Raw genomic sequence first — 19,313 nt, forward strand, 5'->3', positions numbered from 1 at the left:
TTCCCACTATGTCCTGGGGCCAGTATAGGATTAAGCAGGCTTCAGCAGGAGGAAGGTGAAAACCCGGGTTGAGGGGTGGGGATGGCACAGTCATAACACACCTGCACATGAGGCCCCAGATTCAGAGTCATAGAACACCTGTGACAAGCCAGCTGTGGTGACACCCATCTGCAACCTCAGCCCATCGGGGTAGAGGCAGTAGGATCAATTGTTTAATTATCCTTGGCTACATGGCAAATGTGAGGCCAGCCTGGGCTAGCTACTTTGTCTATGAAAATAAGACAAAACTAGGTCCTGACTCTGAGCGCCACAGCCGGCATCTGGCTGTAAGAAACCCTCTGTCCACAGGCTATCACTGCACGAGACTCCATGGCTAAGTCTCTGTACAGCGCCCTGTTTGACTGGATTGTGCTGAGGATCAACCACGCCCTCCTCAACAAGAAGGACATGGAAGAGGCTGTTTCTGTGAGTTCCCAGGCCCTGAGACGGCCAAGAGTAAACCCTGTCTTTTCTTAGAGACTAGGAACACATGGGATCTCTGCAAACCCCAGGCTGGCAGAGACTCGTATCCTCTACAGCAGCAGCCTCAGCCTGTGCTTCTGTGCCAGAGCTCCTGCACACCAGATATTTACATCACAGTTCCTAACAGCAGCAGAATTACACTTAGGAGGTAGCAGTGCAGTAAGTTTATGGTTGGGGTCACCACACCATGAGGAACTGACATAAAGGGTCATAGCATTAGGAAGGGTGAGAACCGCTCTTCTGCAGGAACCCAGGCACCTTCACTCGGTGTCTGGAAGTGTGATAGGCTGGGCTTCACCCTCAGCGATGCCAGCATGCGGGCACCAGGCCCTAGGTTCCACCCCAATGCTTACTGGTTATGTGCAGGCCTGGTTCTATCAAGAGGTAAAAAAGGAACCATTTGCAAAAACCAGTGGGTCCAAGCTGGTCAGGATAACACATCCCCTCTTGTGCAGCCCCTCTCGGGAGGGCTAGTCTTCCTAGGAGGCCCTGGCTATAACCACACCTTGTTTCCCAGTGCTTGTCCATTGGCGTCCTGGACATATTCGGATTTGAGGACTTTGAACGGAACAGCTTCGAGCAGTTTTGCATCAACTACGCCAACGAGCAGTTGCAGTACTACTTCACCCAGCACATCTTCAAGCTGGAGCAGGTGAGAGGACACCATTCCCCAGCCCAGCCCAGCCCAGCCATCACCCTCAAAGTCAGCGGTGTTCCTCAGTATCAGCAGGGCAGGGCCTGGGCACCACAGGTTCCCTAGATTCCAAAGCTATGTCCTTGAACTCAGTGCCATGCTCAGCCCTTCCAGCGTCCTTTGACTCCTCTGGATGCTCAGCTGCTCCTGCAGCGAGGCAGCAGTGTGCACATTTGTCACGTCATTTGTGTGTGTCTACAGGTGGCAGAGCATGTCCCCTGTGTTCTTTCCTTTTGCCATGTTAGCCTTTCAGAGGAGGCAGGACCCACAGGTATGAGAGGCAGCCACATGCACATTCTGTAGCCATATCTGGCTCCTCTGAGGCTCCTCTGAGGCTCTGTCCCACTCACACACCTACACTCCAACCTCCCCACCCCACCTCACCCCTCGGGCTCTGTAGACCTTCCTGCTTTCTGTTTTTATATAATTAGTGACACTCCAGTCCTCCGTCAGTGGAGTCAGACAGTCTTAGTTTGCCTTTGCACTGCTGGGCAGTCTGACTTAGGAGAATGGCTACCATCTCATCCCTGTTCAAGCATCAGAATCCCATTCCTATGTAAGGCTGAAAAATATTCCAGCACATGGTTGGGCCATGTTGAATTCATGCAGTCACCCATGGATTTTATATTTTGGCTTGTAAACACACACGTATAAGTCTCAAGTCACACCCAAGGGGAGAGTTGCTGGAGCCCTCCACAGCTTTCTGAACTGTCTGAGAGACCATCCTGTTCACACTTTATAGGGCACCATCTCCTCATTGCTCACACAGCCTGAGGGGATCAGTGGAGCTAGCCCTGTCTTCTCTGGATCATACATGCTGCCACCCTAACCCAGGCGACACTAGCTTACTTGCTCAAATGGAGAAAGTTTCTCCTTGCCTGCTTTGAGACTGAGTCTCATGCAGCCCAGGCTGGCATTGATCTCACCATTAATGAAGGTGGCCATGAACTCTTGGTTCTCCTGCCTCAGACTTCTCTGAGTGCTGGGTGACAGGTATGTACCACTCTTAAGTCCTGCCACTGGGCAAGAGTGAACAGAGCCAGCTCTATAGTGTGCACTTTGCTGGTGTCAGTGATGGCTGATTTAGGTGTCCTGCCACTGGGCAAGAGTGAACAGAGCCAGCTCTATAGTGTGCACTTTGCTGGTGTCAGTGATGGCTGATTTAGGTGTCCTGCCTTCCTTGCCCATGGCTCTGCTCCTTGGTCCATGCCATCCTTCCTCCCTGTAACTCATGGGGAAGCCAAGCCTGAGGATGTTAGGAAGAAGTTTACTTACCTCATAGGTTGGAGACTGTTAGGTCCCTGCCTCAGTAGGTGAGGTTCAGGCTAGAAAGCACATGCCATGAGAAACTAGAACAGAGCAGGCATGGCAGGAACATTTGTCGCCACGCCAGGCTCTGAGAAGGCCAAGTGGGCAGGAGTTCATTCTTGGGCATGTAGTGAGCTCGAGACCATGCTGGGCATTGCTCAGCACATGTGAACAGGTGTGCTTATATGAATGTGTGTTCCCTCCCACATGGTCACCACTTATCCAGGTATCATGAACAGTCCAAGAAGCTTTTTATGTTTTAACTTTGTGTGTGTGTGTGTATCCATACATACATACATATATACATACATGCATACACACATATACACACATACATGCATATATATGCATACACACAAATACATATATACACATGCATACACATACATGCATATACACATACATGCATATGCACATACATGTAAGCCCATGAGTGGAAGCCAGAGGACAGCTTGGCCCTTGGTTCTCTCCTTTTTACCACGTGGGTCCTGGGTATTGAGTCAAGCTCATCAGGCTTGACAGCAGCCGCTTTAACTGCAGAGTCCTCTTGCTGGCTGCCAATCACCTCTTTCCACAAATTACATCCATGGTGGGATGTTTAGAGTTGTTATTCTCATGACTCCTTCATCTACAGAGTAGCCGTCATTTACACTGCATTAGGAGTTGTAGTTCATGTAGATGTCAGGAGAGTTGGAGGTGTGGATCAAGAAGAGAGCCCTTGCCTAGAATCCCCAAAGAGGGAGTGGGGGTATCTCAGTGGTGGTGCCCTGCTGAGCTTGTGCAAGGCCCTCAGTTCAACCACACTGTGTGCAGGGACCCCTTTCTGGATCCAAGTCAGTGAGTGCCCTCCTTAACCGTCCTCACCTTGCAGGAGGAGTACCAGGGTGAGGGTATCTCGTGGCACAACATTGACTACACCGACAACGTGGGCTGTATCCACCTCATCAGCAAGAAGCCCACTGGCCTCTTCTACCTGCTGGACGAGGAAAGCAAGTGAGCATCCCTGCCCCGTCTGTCTGCCACATGCCAGTGTGGGGACAAGTCAGGTTCCCTGAGCTGCTCAGCCTCTCACACTCATCTTCCGAGTCCCTGGGCATCACTTCTGCCCAGGGCTTGTCCAGCATGCTCTGTAAACAGCAGGCACAGGGCTCACCCGTGCTAGCTTCGCACATCTTCATGGGAGGCTCAGCACAAGCAGCTCACGGTGTCCAGAGCAAGGCTAGGGCTATGCAGAGCCAGCAGTGTGTGCCCTGGGGGGGAAGGGAGGGAGGCATCTCAGTCACCCAGCTGCCCTTTGCTTTGTTGCTGTGGCTATAATGAGAAGTCTATTCCCTCTCCTGGTCCTGGAGACTCTCAGAGAATTAGTGTCCCACTCCATGACAGGCTCCTCTGCAAACAACAGGAAAGACCTATGAAGCTTCCCTGTCCGTAGTGCTATCCCTGTGCTGAGGCAGGAGGCTGCTCACCATGTAGAGGTCAAGAAGTAGAGAGGCAGGTGAAGCTCCTGCCAGCTGTGGCCAAAACCGTAGGTTCCATCCCTAGCACTGCATAATGTACCTGTCCTTCTAGCACCTGGAAGATGGAGACAGGAGGATGGAGAGTTCAAGGTCATTCTTGGGTACATCAAGGCCAGCTACATAAGACCCTGTCTCAAAAACAGAAGCCAAGAGCAGGTGTAGAGTCCGAGAATCCCCTGTAGCTTTTTATCCTCAGAATCCTGACTCCTCCCACAAGGCCCAGCTCCTGAGAGTCCTAGCATCCTGCTGCTGACCCTGTTTGTACCTCAGGCCAAATCTCCACCCAGCGAGGCAGAGCTCAGACAGGAGAAAGGAGTGAGCTCTTAATCAGCAGTTGCACAAGCCCGGCTCTGTCTGAGAAAAACAGCTAGGAGCAGGTGCTGTGCCTGCCACTACAGGCAGTATGACAGGGCAGTCACGTGTCAGGCTGGGTGCACTCGTTAGGTGTGGTGTGTTGTTGGGTGACAAGTGTGCACTGTGCATGCAGAAGCTGAGAAACCCCTTTGTTGACTTGTTTTCTTCAGTCGTCCTGGGACCAGGTCATCAAGCTTGGCCACAAGCACCCTCACCTGCTGAGCTGTCTCCCTGCCTCTGACCTGAGTTTCTGAAAGAGCCATGTTAACATTACTGCGACATTTTCTTTTTTCTATTCCTGCGTGTGGGTGTGTGTAGGTGTGTGTGGGGGGGGGGGTGTGGATGTGCGTGCGTGCGCCCAAGACAGTGAGTGACCCAACTCCCAGAACTTCTTCCCATTCTGAATGTCCCTGCTACCAGACAGACCTCCTCCCCCATGCAGCTGTGGATTCCCCAGGGCTCAGCATCTGCCACACATCTGGCTCTGCCTGTATTTACAGTGAGCCCGGGACCAACAAGGTGTACCAAAACCCAGGGTGGCATTGCCCTCCATGGAGACAAAATAGCCAAGTACAAGGAACCTCTTGCTCCATCTGCCTCCCTCCAGGGGCAGAACAGAGTCTGGCTTCACCTATTAGGCCGCATTCATACTTCCTGTGGGGAGCAGGAGCCTGACACCCTGGCTCCAGGTACACACGGATCCAAAGCCAGAGGCTCCACTGTGGGATCTGAGATGCTGCATGGGAGATCGATAGAAGCCAGCAAATCTGCTCAACAGTGAAGGGGAAAACAAAGACAGTCTGTTGGGGTGTATGAGGGGCCAGGAGGCCCAATGCTTTGTTAACCCTGTAGTCCCACATTTGCCACATGGATGTGTCCAGTACTTGGTGAGAAGCTGCCAATGGGCCAGCTAGGTAGCTCAGTCAGATTACAATGACTGCCACAGAGCCTGAACAACTGAGTTCAATCCCTAGGGTCCACAAGGTGGATGGAGAAAAACAACTCTTGCAGACTGTCTGACCTCCATACATGCCGGGAGGAAGGGAGGGAGGGAGGGAGGGAAGGAGGGAGGGAGGGAAAGAGAGAAAGAGAGAGAGAGAGAGAGAGAGAGAGAGTGTGTGTGTGTGTGTGTGTGTGTGTGTGTGTGTGTGTCCTGTCTGCGTTCAAGCCCATGCCCAGCATCAGCCTCCCATCGGCAGCCCAGATGCCTTTTCAATTTGCACTCAGTGTGGACTCTTAGCTGAGTGTGTCCATGTGTCTGTCCACTCCTCTCTGCAGCTTTCCCCATGCCACAAGCCACACTCTGCTGGCCAAATTCAAGCAGCAGCATGAGGACAACAAGTACTTCCTGGGCACACCAGTCCTGGAGCCCGCCTTCATCATCCAGCACTTCGCAGGCAGAGTAAAGTACCAGATCAAGGTAGGCACAGCCCGGGGCACATGCTGTTCTCTGACCCTTTGCTGTTACTCAGATGGGACAGCACCTTCTGGGGTCCTTGGAATCATCCCAGACCTCCACATCAGCCAGTTGAGTCAGAATTGCAGTGTTACAGGGGTTGGGGATTTAGCTCAGTGGTAGAGCGCTTGCCTAGCAACCGCAAGGCCCTGGGTTTGGTCCCCAGCTCTGAAAAAAAGAAAAAGAAAAAAAAAAAAAAAAGAATTGCAGTGTTACTGAGACCCATCTGGGTACAGCCCTGTTAGCCTCTTACTCCTGGGCATCCATGGGCTCTGAGGGATGACCAGCCACTCCCACCTCACCAGGACTTCCGGGAGAAGAACATGGACTACATGCGGCCTGACATCGTGGCACTGCTAAGGGGCAGTGACAGCTCCTATGTGCGCCAACTCATCGGCATGGACCCGGTAGCTGTGTTCCGCTGGGCTGTATTACGGGCAGCCATCAGGGCCATGGCTGTGCTGCGGGAGGCTGGGCGCCTGCGTGCAGAGAGAGCAGAGAAAGCAGAAGGTAGGGACTGAAGAGCTGCCCTCCCTGGCGCCATCCCTGGGAACAAGCAACATGGTTGACAGGCAGTGCCAGCTCATGCTAAAGCTGAGCATGGCTGCTTGGAAGGCAGAGTCTGAAAAATCATGATTGGGGCCAGATTGAAGTTAGGGAGAATCTGTGTCCAGGACTAAAGAGGGCTGGGGTGCAGTTAGCAAGCAGTGCCCCTGCCGTAATCCCCAGGAAAGAGCTGGGGGCACAGTTCAGGGGTGGATGTTGCCTAGGGTGTCCCCTGTGGATGTTGGGGGAAAGGCGTTGGCGTAGAGCCCCTGCCTAGAGTCCCCCAGTGAGGGGCTGGGACTTGATTAGGGCAGAGTGCATGTATAGCATGTGAACGATCTTGAGTTCAGTTCCCAATTTCTCAAAAGAAGAAAAGAATTGACTGCTTATTCCATAGAATAACAGCCTTGGTGCTGTGGGAGACCTTGTCACACAGTGTGTGCTCACTCTGTGTCCCCAGCAGGTGTAAGTAGTCCTGTCACTCGAAGTCACGTGGAAGAGCTGCCAAGAGGAGCCAACACCCCTTCAGAGAAACTGTACCGGTGAGCGAGACTTCAGTCTGTTCCATCCCCAGCCCTGTGAGGTTTCATTGTTCACACTGTTGTAGAGCCCTACACTGTCAGCAGGGTCCTGTGACCGTGAGTGGCTGAGTGGACTCAGAAGACTCAGAACAGAAAAGCCCTTGGTTGGGCCTTTCTGCATCCCAGTAGACATTGGGGAGGAATGGTCAGCACAGAGGATGTTTTCAGTCCCCTGGCTTGAGGGGCATAAGGGACCTTTGCAGCTGCAGAGTAACACGCCGAGGAGGCGACAGGCTGAGGGAGGCATCACTGTAAGCACGCTGGACTCTGGAGCTCTATGTTCTGTCTCCAGGGCTGAGAAGAGCAGGGATACTTCTTCCCCTATCATCCTCTGCACAGCTCCTTCACACTCACTGGAGAGGCACTTAGTGAGCCTGCGCAGTGACCCAGGCTCTACTCTTGGCTCCAGGAGGGATAGAAGTGAATGAGCTGGGATGGAAGTGCTGGCCTGTGCTTGCTGCTGATTGGGGGCCTGAGGCAAAAGAATTGAAAGACCAAGGCTGGCCTGGCTACAGAGGGAGACCCCGTGGACAGACAGCAAAAGGTTGGAGGTAGACATCTATGTTGTGGCACTTGCCTCACACAAATGAGCTTCTGGCCTCACTGTCCTGCACATCACTTGGCAGGGGGCAGGTTAGCTCAACAGCTCAGAAGCTGCCAGAGGAAGTCACAGGTCAGGAAGGCCATGGCCCAGCAGCCTTGGAACCAGGCAGGCCCCTTGTATGGAAACTGTCGAGGCAGTGATGGCTGTACACACCTGTCTTCCTAGCTATGCTCCTCCTGAAGCAGGAGGGTTGTGACTGAGTTCATCTGGGCTGCTGAGCAGGGCCCTGAACCAAATCAGGAGTTAGGAGCCCACAGGGGCCATGTAAAGGAGAGGCAGGCCTCAAACCACACAGTGTCTCCATGTGAGTAGCCCATGCTTGGCCGAGCGGTGTCAGTGCTGTGTCTGCTGGCTTCACCAAGCTTCTCCCTTGCAGCTGCGCAGGGCTAGACTTCTCCTTTGAGCGCTCTGAGGAGCTGGATGTTAACGCTTTTGAGGACATCATGGCTTTCTATGAGAGCAGGAAGTAAGTAGCAGCCTTTGCACCAAGACCAGGGAGGCACAGGCCAGGGCCACCTTCTAGGAGCTCAGAGCAACATCCTTCTGGGGACACACTGCCAGATTTGGCCAGGTCAGCGTATATGTGGGGCTGGTAGGAGGCCCTGCTCAGAGCTTTCTAGACAGGAAAGCTGCACAGGAAGTAAAAGAAACCATTAACCCTGTGTCACCCATGTTGTTTTTGCTCTTGTGCCTCCCTGGAGGGTGAGGGAGCGGAGGTAAGTATGGCATCCATCCGGGCACGAGGCATGGTGCATGTATCACAGTATGGGGCTGCACACAGGGCTTCCTTCAGGCCAACTGTCCGAGCCTAAACATGCTTTGAGAAGAACAGGAGTGAGGCTGGCAAGATGGCCCAGTGGTGCTTGCCACCAGGCCTGCCCACCTCATTTGAACCCAAAAATCCACATGGTGGAGAGAACCTATCCCTGCAAGTTGTCCTCTAACCTCCACACACACCCTCAGACACACATACATGCATCCACACATGTGCATGAGCGTGCACACAGTCAGACGCAGATGCACACACACACTCTCAGACACATATGCACAAACATAAAATTAAATGCTGCATAGCAAGTGAGAATCAGGGCGAAGCTAGTAGCAGAGCAGCTGCCTAGGCTGCCTGGGGCCTTGAGCACCGTTGTTGGCCAATGTGTGTGCTGCAAAAGTGACTCCCTGTTGTTGCAGAGGACCCAGCTGCCAGTGCTCGCAGGCCAGCTCACAATTACCTGTAGCTCCAGTGCCAAGTATTCTGACCCTTTCAGCCTTCATGGTCACCATACTTGTGTTCGCAACTCCATATGTGTCTACACACTTATGCACAGAGTTCCAATAAATTTTTTGTGCCAAAGTTACCAAAACCTAGAAAGAACAGTCAGATGTTTCCATGTCTGGACACAGATTGGTTGCTTGGGGCTGGATAGAGGCGGTGTGGCCACCAGCTGAGAAGCACAGACAGTGAGGGGTCTCTGTGTGCACCAGGAAGTCTGGGCCATGCTCTACAGACCCAGTCACTTCCATAGACATCACAAAGCATACGTACAAGACCCAGCTGCCGACCAGCTCAGGAGTAAGGTGCCTGCAGCCACACCTACGCTCTCGAATTTGCTAAGTCCCCACATGACAGAAGAAAAGCTGCTTGCTTGGAGCTGTCCTCTGACCTCCACAGGCTGTGACATGTCCCCTGAGATACAAATAAAAGCCACTTAAATATAGAAGACTGTGCCACTTGAAAGATGGCCGCTCAGTTTGGAGCATTTGCTGTTGGACTAGAGTCTGAATCCCAGAACCCTCGTGGAATACTCAAAAATACTTGTCACTCCAGGTCTGAGGCACACAGCACCCACTCTGGCCTCTAGCATATCTCAACCCATGTGCACACCCTTGTATGTGATCGGTGCACACATTCATATACACACATGCAGACACATAAAATTCTTAAAATAAAAAAATCTGGGAAGGCAAGGTGTTAATTCTATGAATTCAAGGTCAGCCTATTCATATCAAGATGCAGGCCAGCCAGGTTCCTGTCTTAAGCCCATGGTCCCTTGAGCTCTGTTCCTGGCCCAGTCCTCTCTCAGGAAGGACATAGTGGTCACCCACCCTCATGCCCCTTCCTCAAATGCATGTTTTGTCTCCTGTGGCTTGGGGACACCCTGATGGGCACTGGAGCCCCAGGTGGCGGGATGCATTCTAACTGTTCTTCTCTCTGTCACTGGGTCCCCTTTTGGCCCCCAGCGATTTGCATAACCAAATCATCAAGAGCCTCAAAGGACTGCCATGGCAGGGCGAGGACCCGCGGAGGCTTCTCCAGTCCCTCAGTCGGCTCCAGAAGCCCCGCACCTTCTTCCTGTGAGTCCCCCAGCTCCTCCAAGTGCAGCAGCCACCACTGTCTGCTCCTCCTCCACATGATTGGCCACTAACACTCCCTCATCCCATCCCCAGCGCTGCCTCACAATCCAGCCCTCAGCCAGCCGTTGCTGACCAGCCCTAATGTCCCTGGCAGCTCCCTGAGCTGAGCAGTACTCCCTGTGAGGAGATTTGCTGACCAAGCCCTCTCCACACTGGGCAGCTTGCAGAGCACAAGCTTCCGCTGCCCAGCCTTTGCCTGCTATGACCTTGTTATGAAGCCCATGGAAGTGAGGACCACATAAAGCTGGGGACCAGTTGTTAGCATGGGTCCTGTCATCGTTCACTGAATCCCTTGGGGTTCAGCATTTCTCTGAAAAAGGGGGTGATAAGACTCAAGACCCTTAGTGCTGACCTAGCACCACTGAGGTGACCTGTCAGGGCACCCACAGTCACCCCCACAGTCTGATTGAGAATAGCACTTGTGCCCAGAGGAGCCTGACTTTTTGGTCCTTCCCCCTGGAGCCCACCCATGCCAGGGTCTCACCATGTTGTCCAAGCTGGCCTCCGACCCTCTGGGCTCAAAGATCTGCCCCAGGTGGAGAGATCTCTCAGCACTTGAGAGCACTTGCTTCTCTGCTCCTAGCTCCAGTGTTGAGTAACTTTCCTGGAGCTCCAGCTTGAGGATCCCCTCCTCCAGCCTCCATGTGTGCTCACATTTATACATACTTAAAAAGTCTTCAGAGAATCCTCCTGCCTCAGCTCTGGGAGCAGCTGGGGCTGCAGGCACTTGCCACCGTGTCCAGACATGGTTTTTGCATGTTTCTCTGTTGCTTTCTTTTAACCCACATTGAGATGTAGTTGAGGGCTGGGGTGTGGCTTGGAGACAGCCAGAGGTTTAGCATTCACAGCCCTAAGGCCTGAACGCACACAACAGCTCCTGACCAATGCATGGTGAGTAGGGTTCTTGTGTGCTCTACCTGTCCACGTCATACCCAAATACTGTGGCACTTGCCCAAGGACACCCAGCCTGAACGAGGCGAAGGCAGGAGGATTGGGGTGGGGTGGAAACGTACTCCATGCCTGTCATTCTGGTACTGGGATGCTGGAAGCAGGAGGACCAGGAGTTCAGTCATTCTCAGCTACATAGCACATACAGGCCAGCCTGGGCTACATGAGACCCTGTGTCTTAAAAGAATTCCACTGTGAGACTACCAGAGCCCTGGGCCATGGATCTGGCTTCAGTTTTTTTCTTCCAGCATCAGGAACCCCGGAGCTGGGTGTGGCTTTGAGGCAGGCCATCTCTCAGTATGTGGAAGGCCTTGGGTTCCATCCCAAGTATGGCATACTCATAACAAATGCCCTGAAGACAATTAAGTGAGGAGTCACCAGGCTGTGTTCTCTGTAGGTGTCTGCCCCACCAGTGGAGAGCTGACATAGCAGACTGGTCAGTCGCTCAGTGCATCAGGGCACCTTGGGGCCTCGGTGCTGTGTGCTCGACTGCTGGCTCACGTTATCACTGCTGCATGTACCTTCTGCACCCTCAGTTAGACCAGAGCCCTCAGAGTGGAAGGCAGGAGCCCTTGGGCATCTAGGAAGTCAGCGGTGGCCTTGCTGCATTTGTCCTCTCTCTGTCTCTCTGGATCTAACCCGCAAGGCGTGGCTGCTGAACTAACAAGACCCCAGCCCTGTTACCCTCACATTCACACCATTTTTAATATTTTGACAGGAAGAGTAAAGGTATCAAACAAAAGCAGATCATTCCCAAGGTAAACTCGCACCCGCAGATGACGCCCTCACACATGGCTTGAGAGCACCTTTCTCAAGTCACTCTAAGACAGGGAGGAGGGAAACACGGTGCTTCTGGGACCTCTTTCCTTCCCTAGCTAACTCCCTCTAATACAAAGCTGCTTGGCTCAGCTGGGAGAGCCTCTGCCTAGGATCCATCAGTGAAGGGGCTGGGGGTGTGGCTCAGGGGTGGAGCCCCTGCCTAGGATCCATCAGTGAGGGGCTGAGGGGGTGGCTCAGGGGTGAAGTCCCTGCCTAGAATCCATCAGTGAGGGGGTGAGGGGGTGGCTCAGGGGTGAAGTCCCTGCCTAGAATCCATCAGTGAGGGGCTGAGGGTGTGGCTCAGGGATAGTTCATCTGTCTAGGAGTCCCCCAGAGAGGGGGTGGGATGCAACCCCTGCCTAGCTCCTTGGTTCCCAGTACTGAAATCAGATTCCTTTCCTTACTGTGACCTTGTAGTCGTTTGCGGGTTTCATCACACTTGGACCTCAATGGGGTCCTTTGTGCAGGAGCAGCTGAGGAACTCTCAGGAATCTATAAAGCAAGTGGGAGAAGGAACCAGGCTCCACTCATGTCAAGTCTGCCCTTCTAGTGTTTCAGCTGGTCCTTCCCACCTGGAGCTGGTGCTTCCCACAGGCCACCCAGCATGAGTCAGGCACTACCTATGTGTTGCCTGCAGGACCAGGCAGGCCGGAGTGCCCTACAGACTCTGTCTAGTTTTAGACACTCTCTCCTCAGTGCTCACAGTGGGGAGTTCCCAGGGCCTCTGGGTAATGTGGGTTTTTTAAAATATGGTCAGTAGCTCTTGTCCAAAATTCTATAGACTGGAGGCAGCTGAGATTCTTGACTGTTTTTAAGCATTCCGAGACATTTACATATATACAGTGAGGTGCTGGGATGCAATTTATGTGTGAAATGTGTTCCCTTTTCACCTTGACTCATAGCTTAAAGTAATCTGACACAGTATCACTAATACTTATGTGTGCATATGTGCATGCCCAGAAGACCCATCATATAGGGGCCGAGGAGATTCTCAGAGGGGAAAGGTGCTGCTGCCAAGCCTGATCACCTGAGTTTAATCCCCAGGGCCCACATGATGGAAGGAAGGCACCAACTCCAGCAACTGGTTCTCTGACCCCTGCATGTGCAGTTTCAGTTTTAAAGTATAAGGTTGTGTATGCATAGTGATGCATGCCTGTCATTTCTCTAGGAAGGTTTGAGGCAGGGGACTTGTTAGTTACAGGCAAGGCTTCAGAGTGAAACTGTCCCATAAATGAAAAGTCAAATGCAAGCATGGCAGCCACCGTGTGCCTGTCCTCCCAGCATTTGGGAGATGGGGATGAGGAGCCGAGATCTCCTGGGCTGTGTGAGACTCTTAGGGGAAAAGATACCATTGGCTTGAAAGCGTGTGGTTTCAGTTTGGGGTGCAAAGGCATGGAATCCATATGCCTTGGGAGCTTATGACATAACAGGCAGTTCGTCCAGATAAGGCCCTGTCCTGACCCACTGCCATGGGAGATGTAGTGGGTCCTGTCTGCACCAGCTCAAGCTGGCACTGAGGTCTGGTGGACTTGAACCCTGGACTCTGGCCTGAGGGTGAGGGTGTGGAGGGACAGGAATGGCAGGTCCAGGAGCCAGCGGCCCCTATAGGTTGTGGGAAGCAGGCCCGACCCTGTGTGTCTGTCCTAGAACCTGCTGGACTCTAAGTCCCTGAGGCTCATCATCAGCATGACGCTGCATGACCGAACTACCAAGTCACTGCTGCACCTGCACAAGAAGAAGAAGCCGCCCAGCATCAGTGCACAGTTCCAGGTGGGTAGTGCAGCTCAGCGGGGCCCTCCCAGCCGCTGCTATTCCAGGCCCCGAAACAGGCTTACAGGTATGTGACATTATGTGCCCTAGGTGCAACATCCTCCCTTTTGAAAACCACCCAGATGAAAAGGAAACCATTGGTTAGCAAGCCAGTCACAGGGCTGCCGAGCCGTGCTCTGAGCGCATAGCTCTCTTTTGTCCTGGCTTCCGGCAAACTCAGAGACAGTTTTTTGTTGTTATTGTTGTTTGTTGAAACTGCCCTCCAAGTTGGCCTCAGTAATGCTCTTACCTGTGTCTCCAAGTGTGAGCTCAGGGCTCTCCCACTGACCTGTGGAGGGGGTAACTTCAGGTAAAGAACTTGCTTGGCATGCATTCAGCCCCAGCCCTGCAGAAACTGAAAGAGAAAGGAAAGGGAGATAGCAGCTACCTCCACACTCGCCTCCAAGGCACTGAGGTCTTGACTCTACTGCTTCACCCCTACAAAATGGCAGCTGTGTAGCCCTCCACCCCAGAAGAGTCTTTGGTCAGCCATGGGGGCCCCCTACGGCTAGAGTAGCAAGCCTTTGGTTGACTCCATGCAGCAGTAGTGTCCTGGTCCTCTCCACTGAGCCACATACCTGATCAGGAATTCCAAATGCACTCCCTCTTCCTCCAGACATCTCTTAACAAGCTGTTGGAGGCGCTGGGCAAGGCTGAGCCCTTCTTCATCCGCTGCATTCGCTCCAATGCCGAGAAGGTAAGTGTGGGCCAGTGTGCGCAGGACCCTGTGGGTCCCACCGCAGTATGAAGAGGTCAGGCCTTGGCCCCAGCCACAGGCAGGAACTGGGACTAGCACTCAATGAAGAGAACCTCTATCCCACAAGAAGCCCCAGGGTCCACCCACAGCCCCATGTAAGCTAGGTACATACCTGCCGTCCCGGCACTGAGGATCTGAAATTGAAGATCATCCTCGGCTACAGAAGGAATGGAGGGTAGGTAGCCTAGGCTACATGAGATCCTGCCTCAAAAAAAAAAAAAAAAAAAAAAAAAAAAACTGGGACAGAAGAAGCTTTAACCCCCAGGAGTGACCAGGTGCTGAGTGGGGATTGGGGGAGACGTCCACGTGCTGTCCCACGGAGCCTCTGAGCATTTTGCTCCTTTGCAGAAGGAGCTCTGCTTTGATGATGAGCTGGTGCTTCAGCAACTGCGCTACACAGGCATGCTGGAGACCGTGCGCATCCGGCGCTCTGGCTACAGCGCCAAGTACACCTTCCAGGTAGGCCACCCACACCCACTCCCTCTGCTCTGCAGGCCAGGTCTCCTCAGCAGGCCTAGCTTCCACAACCAAACCTGAAGATTCATAAGCTGACACCAATCCAGGAAGTCACAGGTGCCCTTGTCTGAGCATCTTCTAGCCTGAGGTTTTGACATGTTCTGGGTTTGTTTGTTCAGATCTATTTTGTATGTGTGTATGCACACATACACAGGTCAGAGCACATTTGGGGCGATCAGAGGACAACTTGCAGGAGGCAACTTTGTCCTCCCACCCCATGGGTCGTGGCTCTTGAAATCAGGTTGTGAGTCTTGGCCACCAGCACCTTACCTACTGAGCCTTTCCATCTCCCCAGCCCCAGTGAGAGCAACTCTCACGGTTACCATGGTCAGTGGTGCCCAAGAACAGGCAGCACCTTGTCTCTGCCTCCATTTACTTAAAAGACATATCCTTTGGCCTTGGCAAGTACAGGCACCTTACTCTGTAGTGGTAGAGAGAGATGTGTCATCAGGAAGGCAGAGAGCTCACCGAGGGGCTCCTGACCCCATCCCCTATGACACACCTCCTAAGCCTTGAACCAGCTGGGTCTCTGTTCTCATTCAGACCACACACACCCTTCACAGTGCTCATCTTTCAGACCTCATGCCCTCACGGTTACATGCAAGTCTGGTACGGTCACTTGTGCAAACTTCCACTGAATAATAGAATAGCAACCACGAAAAAAAGAGCTGGGGAGGGGTTGGGGATTTGGCTCAGTGGTAGAGTGCTTGCCTAGGAAGCGTAAGGTCCTGGGTTCGGTCCCCAGCCCCGAGGAAAAAAAAAAAAGAGCTGGGGAGATGCTCTGCAGTGATGAGCACAGTTTGGGCTTGCAGGGGAGCTGAGCCGGGGTCTGCACGTCTACATATGGTGGTTCACAACTGCCTGTAACATCAGCTCCAGATCTGACGCCCTCCCCCGACCTCCATGAGCACTGCATTCATGTATGCATGGGGGGGAGGGGGGCATTCATATATGCATGGGTGGGGAACATACCTGAGACCTGGGTTCTACCCCAGCTGTGCCCACCTCATATGGTTCCTTAGCACCACACACAAGAGAGGGGATCTGGTCGGCCCTGCTCATGGAGTGACCGCAGCTACCAAGGTGCTTATACTGTCCCTCCCTGCCACATGCCAGGACTTCACGGAGCAGTTCCAGGTGCTGCTGCCCAAGGATGTCCAGCCCTGTAGGGAGGCCATTGCTGCCCTGTTGGAGAAGCTGCAGGTGGACAGGCAGAACTACCAGATCGGGAAGACGAAGGTAAGCACCACCACACTCAAGGCTGCCATTGCAGACCCACTTGCACCCAGGCAGGACCTCACGTCCCTCAGTACCCTAAACTGTGCTCTGAAGGGTCCTGGCCTCTGCAGTGAAGCTCTGTCTATGACACCAGGATGGGGGACCCAAGGCTGGGCACGTAGCACCCTGGGCTCTGTCAGTCCCTATTTTGGGAGTTGGAGGCAGGGCATCATTTCCTCCCTGGCTCCAGTTGACATCAGAAGATGGGGACACGTGGGAAGAAGCATGTGACAAGACAGGCTAGCTCTTCAAGACCCACTCAGTCTATAGGAACCGGCAGGTCCCTTGAGAACCATATTTAATATCTTCCTCGAGAGGCACCAGAGAAGACATCTTCCACTGGGCCCCACCTCTTGAAGGACCCTCAGCTCAGGTCACATGCTGACCCAAATTTCCAGAGCAGGAATGTTGAGGGATGACACATCCTGACCTCAGGTCAGCATGAGACCAGTCCTTCCTTGTATCTCTCAGAGAGTGCCAGTGAGTGCCACTAAGTGTCACTCGGCTGCACAGTTCAGCTAGGTCCCTGACAGTTCCAGTCCCAAAGCGAGTCCAGAAGTTCCCAAAGAGAACTGAGACCAGATGTTCCCAAAAACACTTGCACACAACCGTCCGAAAGTGGACACAGCCAGCATGCCCATTAGGTAAGCAGAATGTGGTCTGTCCATAAAAAGGAATAAAACTGACATACTACAGCATGAGTGAGGAGACGTGATGAGTGATAGCGGCCATCTGTGGAAGACCATTGGCTTTGAGGGCCCTCTGAGTTGAAGTGCCAGGACTGGGACATGCCCGTCAACTAGCATTTAGACAGTTAAGACAGAATCGTGAGTTCCCGGCCAACTAGAGTTATACAACAAGACCTTGTCTCAAACAACAGCAAGAAAGGGCTGGGGACATGGCTCAGTAAGTGCTTGTGAACTCCATCCATGCAAGGATAAGGACCTGAGTTTGGATTCCCCAGACCCCACTTAAAAAACTGGGAGGGTGGTGCCTGCTGCAGCCCCAGTCCACCCAGTGTGCCTCAGGACCTCAAAACAAGGTGTGGGAGCCACCTGGTGTTAGCCTGTGGCCTGTGCACGCAGAGTGAATGCTATTTTATATGGATTCTACTTCCATATGTTAAACAACCCCTACTCTTGCTGGGGAGCATACCTGAGCAGTCAGAAAGAAGAGAGGTACAAGGCCAGCCTTGGCTACCTGGTGAGCTTGTGACCAGCCTGGGCTACACAAGAACCTATTTGGCAAAAGCAACATAATATCAGGTCACTGAAGCCACAGCTGTAGCTCCTGACTACAGGAGAGGGTGGTTGCTTGGCCTGTCCTGCGCAGGCTCTGTGAGGCCCTGCAGCCACACCACCTCTCCCCTGTCCCTGCCACAGGTCTTCCTGAAGGAGACAGAGCGGCAGGCCCTGCAGGAGAGGCTGCATGGTGAGGTCTTACGCAGGATCCTGCTGCTGCAGAGTTGGTTCCGGATGGTGCTGGAACGCAGGCACTTTGTGCAGATGAAGCATGCTGCCCTGACCATCCAGGCCTGCTGGCGGTCTTATCGTGTGCGCCGTACACTGGAGAGGACGCGGGCAGCTGTGTATCTTCAGGCTGCCTGGAGAGGCTACCTGCAGAGACAGGCCTACCACCACCAGAGGCATAGCATCATCCGCCTGCAGAGCCTCTGCCGTGGCCACCTACAGCGCAGGAGGTGAGGGAGCAGGGCTTCCTACCCTGGAGCATTCTAGGAGCCCAGAGGGTCACTCACTAAAAAGCTGCCCAAGGTTGCTAGTGCCCAGCCAGTGGACCTTAGTCAGGGCGTGGGGAGGTGGGGAGGTCTGTAGGCATAAGAAGGGGAAGGTGGTTTCCTCCACCTGCCACCCAGAACAGGTGATTGAGACCTGGTGGAGGGACGGCTATAATCAACTCAGAATACCTCTCCTCTCCTGCGACCCATCCTGAGCATCCAGCCTTGCAAGTTGGGAGGCCACCACTACCCAGGTGGATATTGGCTAGGTCTCTGAAGGTCTTGGACAGCTTTTTGCACTCCAGAAGTCACCCAGATGTTCACATCTGACATAAGGTCATGTCTTTCTTCCCACCAGCTTCAGCCAGATGATGTTAGAGAAGCAGAAGGCAGAGCAAGCCAGGGAGACTGCAGGAGCAGAGATGTCAGAGGGAGAGCCCAGCCCTGTGGCCGCTGGGGAGCAGCCGTCTGAGCACCCTGTGGAGGACCCTGAGAGCCTGGGTGTGGAGACTGAGACCTGGATGAACAGCAAGTCCCCAAATGGCTTGTCACCTAAGAAGGAGATCCCCAGCCCGGAGATGGAGACCCCAGCCCAAAAAACAGTGCCAGCTGAAAGTCATGAGAAAGTCCCCAGTAGCCGGGAGAAGCGAGAGTCACGGCGGCAGCGAGGGTTGGAGCATGTTGAACGACAGAACAAACACATCCAATCCTGCAGGGAGGAGAATAGCACCCTCCGAGAACCTTCCAGAAAGGCAAGCCTGGAAACAGGGGAGAGCTTCCCTGAGGACACAAAGGAGCCCAGAGAAGATGGACTTGAGACATGGACTGAGACCGCAGCCCCCTCTTGTCCAAAGCAGGTGCCGATTGTGGGAGATCCGCCTAGGAGTCCCAGTCCCTTGCAGAGGCCCGCCAGCCTGGACCTAGACAGCAGGGTTAGCCCAGTGCTCCCCAGCAGCTCCCTGGAATCCCCCCAGGATGAGGACAAGGGTGAGAACAGCACCAAGGTTCAGGACAAGCCCGAGAGTCCCAGTGGCTCCACCCAGATCCAACGGTACCAACACCCGGACACAGAGCGGCTAGCCACTGCTGTGGAGATATGGCGAGGCAAGAAGCTCGCCAGTGCCATGCTGAGCCAATCCCTGGACCTGAGTGAGAAGCCCCGGACTGCAGGGGCAGCCCTGACTCCCACAGAGTAAGCCTATCTGTTATACAGGGTCGAGGGTACTGGGGTGGGCAACACCAGCTCAGGGCCCCAGGACCATATACAGGTGTGACCAAGATTGCCAGATAGGGACATGCCCTGCAGAGGGGAACACAAAGGGCAGAAGAAGCGCAGGTCCAGGCTGGAGTAAGGTTTGACAGAGAGCTCGCTGAGCATGCTTTATGCCCTGACCATCATAGCCCTTCAAACAAGATTTCCCTATATGAGCCGATATCAGGGACCATATCTCAGCCCC

General features: G+C 53.6%; 1 protein-coding gene across 30 annotated transcripts in view; it reads left to right on the top strand.

Moving 5' to 3' along the window:
• The window catches only part of Myo9b (myosin IXb), an 84,727-nt gene that overhangs the window by 51,537 nt on the left and 13,877 nt on the right, over window positions 1–19,313 (top strand). For 7 of the 30 annotated variants that reach the window (XM_063275071.1, XM_063275091.1, XM_063275076.1 and 4 more), the window contains 15 exon segments: window positions 349–465; window positions 1,040–1,174; window positions 3,396–3,517; window positions 5,674–5,815; window positions 6,157–6,361; window positions 6,858–6,939; window positions 7,959–8,048; window positions 9,821–9,934; window positions 11,661–11,700; window positions 13,409–13,531; window positions 14,187–14,267; window positions 14,676–14,786; window positions 15,960–16,082; window positions 17,504–17,820; window positions 18,215–19,048. In XM_063275071.1, coding sequence (XP_063131141.1) covers window positions 349–465; window positions 1,040–1,174; window positions 3,396–3,517; window positions 5,674–5,815; window positions 6,157–6,361; window positions 6,858–6,939; window positions 7,959–8,048; window positions 9,821–9,934; window positions 11,661–11,700; window positions 13,409–13,531; window positions 14,187–14,267; window positions 14,676–14,786; window positions 15,960–16,082; window positions 17,504–17,820; window positions 18,215–19,048 — 2,636 coding nt within the window. 30 annotated transcript variants of the gene reach the window in all.

Source organism: Rattus norvegicus, chromosome 16 (genome assembly GCF_036323735.1).
Source record: "Rattus norvegicus strain BN/NHsdMcwi chromosome 16, GRCr8, whole genome shotgun sequence".
NCBI classification, from domain to species: Eukaryota; Metazoa; Chordata; class Mammalia; order Rodentia; family Muridae; genus Rattus; species Rattus norvegicus.